Here is a 7,861-nt window from a genome sequence, read left to right on the forward strand (position 1 = left end):
ATGGAGTTCCCGGAGCACGGCGCGCGGCTGCTGGGCCGCCTGCGGCAGCAGCGGGAGCAGGGCTTCCTGTGCGACTGCACCGTGCTGGTGGGCGCCGCGCGCTTCCCGGCCCACCGCGCCGTGCTGGCCGCCTGCAGCGTCTACTTCCATCTCTTCTACAGGGACCGGCCCGCGGGCGGCCGCGACGCCGTGCGGCTCAACGGCGACGTGGTCACGGCGCCCGCCTTCGGCCGCCTGCTGGACTTCATGTACGGGGGCCGCCTGGACCTGCGCAGCCTGCCGGTGGAGGACGTGCTGGCCGCCGCCAGCTACCTGCACATGTACGACGTCGTCAAGGTCTGCAAGGGCAGGCTGAGGGACAGGGGCCGCGCGCTGCCCCGGGGGCCCCCCGCCGCCCGGGCGGAGCCGCTCGGGCCGCCGCCGCGCACCCCGCCCGCCCGGGCCCCGGAGAAGGCCGGGCCGCCCCGCTCTGGGCTCCGCGCGCTCCCCGCGCGAGCCCCGGGGCCCCCTCCCTGGCAGGCCCCGGGAGACGCCGAGCGGGCCCTGGACCTGTCGCTGAAGCCGGGCCGCAGGCGGGAGCCAGCGCACGCACCGCGCGTCCTTCACACGGCCCCCCGCGTCCAGATGCGACACGGCGCGCAGCCACCAGTGCGGGACTCGCGGGACTCGCCGTCGGAACGGGACGGCGGCGCCCACGGCCCCCCGCAGCCACCCTGCGCCCCTGCAGCCGAGCCGTCGGCGGGCGGCCGCGAGCCGGAGCCGGAGCCGGAGCCGGAGCCGGAGCCGGATGCGGAGCTGGGGGCCCGCGGGGACGAGCTGGGCCCCGGCGCGCGCCCGTGCGTGTGCCCGCTGTGCGGCAAGCTGTTCCCCGGGGCCCACGTGCTGCAGCTGCACCTGAGCGCCCACTTCCGGGAGCGGGACGGCGGCCGGGCGCGCCTCTCGCCCGACGGCACGGTGCCCACCTGCCCGCTCTGCGGGAAGACCTTCTCGTGCACGTACACGCTGAAGAGGCACGAGCGGACCCACTCGGGCGAGAAGCCCTACACGTGCGCGCAGTGCGGCAAGAGCTTCCAGTACTCGCACAACCTGAGCCGCCACGCGGTGGTGCACACGCGCGAGAAGCCGCACGCCTGCCGCTGGTGCGAGCGCCGCTTCACGCAGTCGGGGGACCTCTACCGCCACGTCCGAAAATTCCACTGTGGGCTGGTCAAGTCCCTGCTGGTGTGACTTGTGTCTGTGCGGCGCGAGGGGGTGGGGGGGGGGGCTGGAAAAGGGAGGGGAGGGACCTCCCGGCTGGGACACTGGGATGGAGCTGCGGCGGGGTTGGGGGGAGCCCCGGGGTCAGAGCTCCCAGCGGTGGAAGACCACTGCTGCCCCTGGCGGGGACCTCAGACCGGGGCCGACTCAGGGTGGCTCGGGCAGCCCTCTTCCACGCCCGGCCCCTGCTCCCTTCCTCCGACTCACGTCTGCCCCCAGCCCGTGCCCTGATCTTAAACACCGTCTTGCCCTCCTTCCCCCTCCAGCCAGTGTCTCCTTTGCCCCGAGCTCCGGCCCAGGCTCCTTGGCTCCAGGAGGCACGTGTGTCCCCCTCCGAGGGCTCTCCTGACCACCCGCGCTGGCGCACTGGCGGAGCGTGTCCCAAAGCGTGTCAGAAGCTGTCAGCGTGTCCCAAAAAGGGCACTTGGACGGAACAGGCCGCCCCGGCGGGTGGCAGTAGGAGCTTCTTCGGGAGGCCCCGGGCACAGGGAGCGCGGGCAGGGGAAATCAGGGTTCTGCAGAACCTGCCAGAAGCTGAGTGGCTCCGGGGTTCCAGGTGCCGGGGTGGGAGGTGGGTCCCCCAGAGCTCGTGATCCCGACCACACGGGAACTCCCGCGGAGGGAGGGAATCGGAACTTGGAAATGATTCTCTTTAGACGCAGAAGGGGCCTCCCCGAGGCTGCCAGCTGTCTTCCCGTGGGCGACGGGCCGTGCTCTTCCCTGCCTGAGCACAGCGTCCAGGGTGCCTCTGCGCATCCCTCGGGTGGGGCCGGGAAGGGCCTGGGAAGGGAGCCGCCCACCGGCGTGGCCGCAGGTTGCCCCTGGGCTGCTGTGGGCCTCGCCCTGAGGTCACTGCCTGCTCAGGGTCTCCCTGGAGCTGCCGTTCATTTCCAGAGCCGTGATCTGGGGGCCCGAAGCTGCTCTCTCTGATCGGGGGCAGTGTTTGCAGGCCTTCCCTTCCCTCCAGTGGGGCCTGGGCGAAAGCTGCCATCGGACAGAGAGGGCACGGGGTCGGGGGGCAAGCCCCTGATGGGCTGAGGTCACAGCCCCCACTGTCGTCCACAGCTCCTAGAATGGGCAGACCTCTGAGTGTGCGTTTGGAGGGGTCACCCCGCCTAGCCCGCCTACTCACTCAGCAGATCTTGCTGCCGGAATGTCCTCGCTGATGGCAAGGAGAGAGGCCAGAGGGAGGCCTGCCACAGCTCCCGGGGGCCCTGCAGGTGGCAGACCCCCGGGACTCCGGGTTCCCACTGACTGGAGGCACTGAGGACAGAGTCCAGCCAAGTTTAAGTTATTCTCCCGTCTCCTGGCAACACTTGATGTCCTATTTATTCATCTGTCTGGTCTGGAGTGAAATGACCGGTGACCTTCACAGCAGGTGGACCGAAGGGGCCGTCTCCCCCCACAGGCTCCCGGCTCTCCTGGTGTGTGGGCCGCCCACCGTGCAGTGAGGGGGGGCCCCCTCCCCATTGGTGCTTGGGGTTCAGAGGCCCTGGACTGGGTGCAGACTGAGAGAGAGCTGGGGGAAGGGGACCCCCTGCTTGTGAGTATCGCGGAAGGGCTGGTGGCACCTCACACTCGGTGTCCTGTACTGAGTCAGGGTTCCGTGTGTGTGTGTGTGTGTGTGTGTGTGTGTGTGTGTCCCCAAGCCACGCCCACAGCCCAGTGGGCAGCAGGGAGACTGGGTTCTCCCCAGGGGTTTCCACGGGGAAGAAACTTACTGTCCTCCCCTGAGTTCTCAACACTGGATTCATCGTCTTCTGCAAACAGTTACTGTGAAGTTAATGTAAAGAGAGGTGGTGAGTTTATTTGTTAACCAACGCGGTTCCGATGAAATGTCTATATATTTAACGCCCTGATTGTGTGGGAACGTGTATTAGAGGCGCGAGCAGGTGCATTTCGAGGGGAGCCTGCCGGGTGGGGTCCTCGCAGGCTGGTCCAGCCTCCTCCTCACGGCCTCGTGCTGCTCTGCCCCTGGGGTGACGGCTCCCGGTGACCCAGAGGACGGTTGTTTGTGCTTAGCGTTTGGCGGGAGGTTTCCTTTGCACGCACCCGCCTGCCACGAGTCTGGAAACCGGCGCTGTCTTCCTGTGTTCACATGATCGTCTTGATGATGACCGTGGTAATAAAGTCTGCCCCAGGTGGAGATGGGCAGGATTATTCCTGGGGACCGGGGTGTGCGCGTCCCCGGGTGTGTGTGTGAGGTGTGGGCGCTGCTGGTCTGGGTGGGGGGGGGCGGGGGAGGGTCCCGGTGGGCAGCGGCCACTCGGGGGGGCCCTGTCTCAGGTGGCATCACCTGCTGTGCCCCGTGGGGGGGCGTGGGCCAGGGCAGGGCTGTGGGTGGGTCGCCTCCACTGCCCTGAGTGAGGGGAACAGGATGCAGCCTGGGACCCGGTCAGAGGCCTCAAACTTCTTCGGGGGGAGGGGGTGTCAAAGGGGGCCCCTGCTGGGCAGCCACAGGCCCTGGAGCTTGGATCTGAGGCTCCTCCCGACGCTCTGGTCTTGGGTCCTCCCGTCCACCCGCCTTTCAGAGGCAACCCCAACTCCCGTGTGCCCCCCCACATGCCCTCTGTCCTCCCACCGTAACTCCGTAACTCCGGTGCCTCCCACCTCCCTCAGGGTGGGGCCGGGCCCTCAGAGGCCTGGATCTGGGCAGTGCTGGTGGGCCTGGCCCCAGGGGTGGGGGGGTAGGGGGGGCTCTGGAGCCCTGAGCCAGATCAGAGCTGGCAGGTGGGCTCGGGTGGGTGCCCCAGCCCTTGCCCGGCCCTCGCGTGGGAGCAGGAAGCTGGAGGCTCTCAGCACGTCCCTGGGCCCGGGGCAGAGGAGCACACGGCCTCACGTGCAGGCCAAGCCTCGCTCTGGCCAAAGTGTCCTTCAGGAAGAGCGGAAGCAGACAGACCCAGGGGCAGGGCAGGGACCAAGGGGTCCCCAGAGGTGGTGCTCAGCTGAGCTGGTGCTGAAAAGCCTGCTGTGTTTGTGGCTAGACTTTGAGGCCCGACCTGTCCCGGTCCCAACCGCAGCTCGCAGCTCGTGGCTTCTCGGAGGTGGTGCCTGGTGCCTCCCCTCCCCCACGCAGCCTGCCTCCCACTGAGCCTTCCTCCTGGACCGGAGCCACTGTCCTGCAGGGGGACCCTGTCATGTTCCCAGTTGGGCCCGTGACTCAGCGGCCCTCTCAGAACCAGGGAGCAGGCTGTTGCCATGCTAACCAGGCAGGGGAGGGGGGCGGGGGAGGGGCCGACCAGGGCCCGGGCTTCCAGGGTCCTTCCCGCCGGCCCAGCGCTGCCAAGCTGTGTCCACACCCAGCCCGCTGCTCGGTCTGTCACCCAGGCTGCCAGCTCCGTTCCTCGCAGGCTGGAGCCACCCGGCCTGACCCACTGGCTGGATGGTAAACCGAGGCACGTGGAAGGGTCTGGCACCTCCAGCTCCTCCTGCATCGTCACCTCCAGCAGATCCCCACAGAAACGGACCCCTGAAGTCTGGACCAACTCGCAAGTGGAGGGCGCAGTGCTGGCCATCTGCACGCTGGCGACCTGTAGGAGACGGGGGCGAGCCCCGGTCCCTGTCCCCCCTTTCCCTGCAGCCCTCACTTCCGGGCTGTTCCCGGGGTCCCGCTGCACCCCCTCTGTCCGTACTCAGGGCAGAACGGGTCTGTGCATCTCCCGACCGCCCCACCTGACCTCCCCCACGGCAGCAGGGAAGGCAGCCCTCTGCCCGTCAGAGTCCTTCCGGGAAGGGCCACCGGCCCTCATCCTTGTCCCCAGGGCTCTTCTGCCCGGCTGCTCAGTGCACAACGGGAACAAGGGCGGGGTACACAGCTTTGGAGGGGAAAAGGGGGTCAGGCCCGGCAGGCGCCCGGGCAGTGGCCACCAAGCGCGGGCCGCCTCCCCGGGGCCGTGCCCGGGTCAGAAGGCGCCCAGGACAGAGGGCACCACAGAGCCGGCCGAGCCGTGCCGGGTTGCAGGTGACAGCAGTTTGCGGTTTGGGGACCGGCGCCGTGGGCCCCGAGCCTTGTCACAGAGCCACCCACCCCCGGCCCTCACCCTCCCTGCTGCGTGCCCCTGCAGCTGTCCCTGGCAGAGCCCCCGGGCCGTGGGAGCCGTGGGAGGAGGATGGGGACAGCCGTCTGGGGCCTGGGGCGGCTCCAGGCTGCGGGCCTGGGAGCTGATCTGCTCTGGGCCCGAGGCGGGCAGGCGGGCGGGAGGCAGCTCCGGGAGCAGACCAGCCGGGCTCACGGCGCCCAGGCGCCCACCCAGCCCAGCCCCAGCCTGGCTGGCAGCTGGCCCTGCAGAGATGTCAGTGGATCTGGGCATCCCCGGAAATCTCGGGGGGGGGGGCAGGGACTCACCTCCCTGATCGGGACCAAATGACGTTTCCAGCAATTTGAACAAAAGCCTGTGTGCAGAGACCCAGCAGTGCCTTCCTGTCGCTGGCTTGTCCGCCGCTGCATGGCGAGCTCAGGCCACCAGGACAGAGCAGCGCGCACTGGGCGGCTCCCACGGCCTCGGAGTTCTGGGGCTGGAAGTGTGAGATCAGCTGTCACAGGGCCGGTAGCCCTCGAGGGCTCTGCCCCGGGCGTGTAGATGCGTCCTCTCCCCGTGCCCTCACGAGGCCACCCCTCTGTGCGTGCCTGTGTCCTGATGGCCTCCTCCTCGAAGGGCACCGGTACCATTGCTCTGGGGCCACCCCGGGAACCTCGTTGTAACCTGAACGCCTTTGTAAAGAGCCCATTTCCAAATACCGTCACCTTCTGAGGGGCCGGGCGTTCGGGTTTTTGGAGAGGCATTTTGGAGAGACGCAATCCAACCCCTAGCCAGCGGTGTTCCAGAAGAGTGCGGAGGCCCCGTCCGAGCGAGCCGCTGCCGTGCTCCCGTAGGTTTGGCGAGGTCCCGTTCTGTCCTCCGATGTGCCGGGCACCCCATGGGCTCTGACCCCGCCCTGCCCACGGGCCGTGGGGCACAGCTGCCTGCCTCTGCTCGGCGTTCGGGGCCTCATCTCGGGGAGGACCCCGCCCTGCCCACAGCCTCCACACCTGAGCCTCACCCCGCACCGGCTGCGGCCCAGGGCTCGGCCCCTCGGCCCAGCCGGCTGTCCTCCAGACTCTGTCCCCTGCAGAGTGTCAGGTACATCCAGTTTCTTCCATCTGCCCCCCCAGCCAGGGCCAGTCCAGTTTCTTCCATCTGCCCCCCCAGCCAGGGCCAGGAAGGGAGGCGGGGGCGCCTGTGCCCCCCGCCCCGCCTCTCCCAAGACCCCACCCTCTCTCTGCTGGGCTCCGCACCCGAGGTCCCTGTGTTCACAGAGGGCTCACGCCGCTCCGGCTCCGCGTCCCGTCTCCGAGGCCAAGGCTTTCGGCGTCCAACGGCCTGCGGCCAAACACATCCAGCACCCTTCGCTGCGCTCGGCGGCCTCTCCCCCTGCCCCCGCGCCCCCGCTCGCCCAACAGCAGCGCCCCCTCTGGAACCTCGAGTCCAGATCCCCCGGCACAGCACCAGCCGCGTCCCCGTCCGACCAAGCAGCTTCTGCGACGCAGACCACCGCCGTGGCCACCTCCTCACCGTCTGCCCCCGCCTTCCTCCGGCTCCCCGGTCCTCACCGGGAGTCTCTGCCTGTCTCCTCCTGTCCTGGTCCTTGGCAAGCCCAGATGCACGCAGCCCTCCCCTCACCGCACAGCCCGCAGAGGGGAGGCTCGGGAGGGCTGCTGACCCCGTTCCGACAGCGTCCTGAAAGGGCTCAGTTGGTGGAGCGTCCGACTCTTCCGCTCGGCTCAGGTCACGATCTCACGGGTCATGGGGTCGAGCCCCCTGTGGGGCTCTGGGCTGACAGCCCAGAGCCTGCTTGGGATTCTGTCTCTCACTCTCTGCCCCTCTGCCACCCGTGTTCTCTCTCTCTCTCCCTCTCTCAAAATAAATAAACATTAAAAAAAAAAAAAAAGGGACTGTAGAACCAGTGGCTCCCAGGGGCCAGTGAGGCCACCACAGAGGACGAGACATTCTGGACACGAGCATCCGCGTTTCAGAAGACGACTTGAAGGCACCGGGGGGCGAGGCAGGCGGCAGCACGCGGACAGGTGTCCACACGAGAAGCGCCCAGTGCGGCCGGGAGGTGTGTGCGGCGGCGGGCCGGGCAGACATTTCTCGAAAGAACTTAGCACGTTCGCGGAAGGGAAGGGTGCTCAGCGCCACTCATCACAGGGCGGGGGTGTCGATGGAAACCACGGCGAGATCCCAGAACGCGCCTGTCCGCAGCCCGAAGGCGACGCCAGCCCCGGGGAGGCGGGGGGCGGGCCAGCCCCTCAGGAGGTCAGCCGTGCACCTGCCACTTGACCCGGCACTTCTGCCGTTGGGACCATCCAGCGGGAATGAAACACGTGTCCCCCAGAGGGACCTTCCTCAAGTGTTTACGGCACCAAAGGCCAGAAGCCACCCGAAAGCCCATCCCCCACAGACCGGGCAGACCACTTGCACGGTCCTCTCCCCGCGGGACAGCGCATAGCAACGAGGAGGGGTGGCTGGCAGGCCACCACGGCGTGGGCCAGTGTCCCTGCTCTGAGGGAGAGAAGGCGGGCAGGAAGGGCGCCTGCCGTACAGTCTCCTTGGCGTGAGTTTCT

At 68.5% G+C, this 7,861-nt stretch overlaps 2 protein-coding genes across 2 annotated transcripts; one reads left to right on the forward strand and one right to left on the reverse strand.

Annotated features, from left to right (window-relative positions):
• Positions 1–1,227, forward strand: ZBTB42 (zinc finger and BTB domain containing 42). The gene has a single exon (XM_047864214.1). It carries the CDS (start codon positions 1–3, stop codon positions 1,225–1,227), a length of 1,227 nt encoding a protein of 408 aa, XP_047720170.1.
• A 1,860-nt stretch (positions 1,228–3,087) lies between these two features.
• On the reverse strand, positions 3,088–7,106 carry LOC125168823 (uncharacterized). Its single transcript, XM_047864215.1, has 3 exons — positions 6,002–7,106; positions 5,603–5,772; positions 3,088–4,787 (listed from the first exon to the last, which is right to left on the reverse strand). Exons 1-3 carry the CDS (start codon positions 6,174–6,176, stop codon positions 4,053–4,055), a joined length of 1,080 nt encoding a protein of 359 aa, XP_047720171.1. The 5' UTR covers positions 6,177–7,106; the 3' UTR covers positions 3,088–4,052.
• Positions 7,107–7,861: the final 755 nt, after the last annotated feature.

This window comes from Prionailurus viverrinus, chromosome B3 (genome assembly GCF_022837055.1).
Source record: "Prionailurus viverrinus isolate Anna chromosome B3, UM_Priviv_1.0, whole genome shotgun sequence".
Lineage (NCBI taxonomy): Eukaryota > Metazoa > Chordata > Mammalia > Carnivora > Felidae > Prionailurus > Prionailurus viverrinus.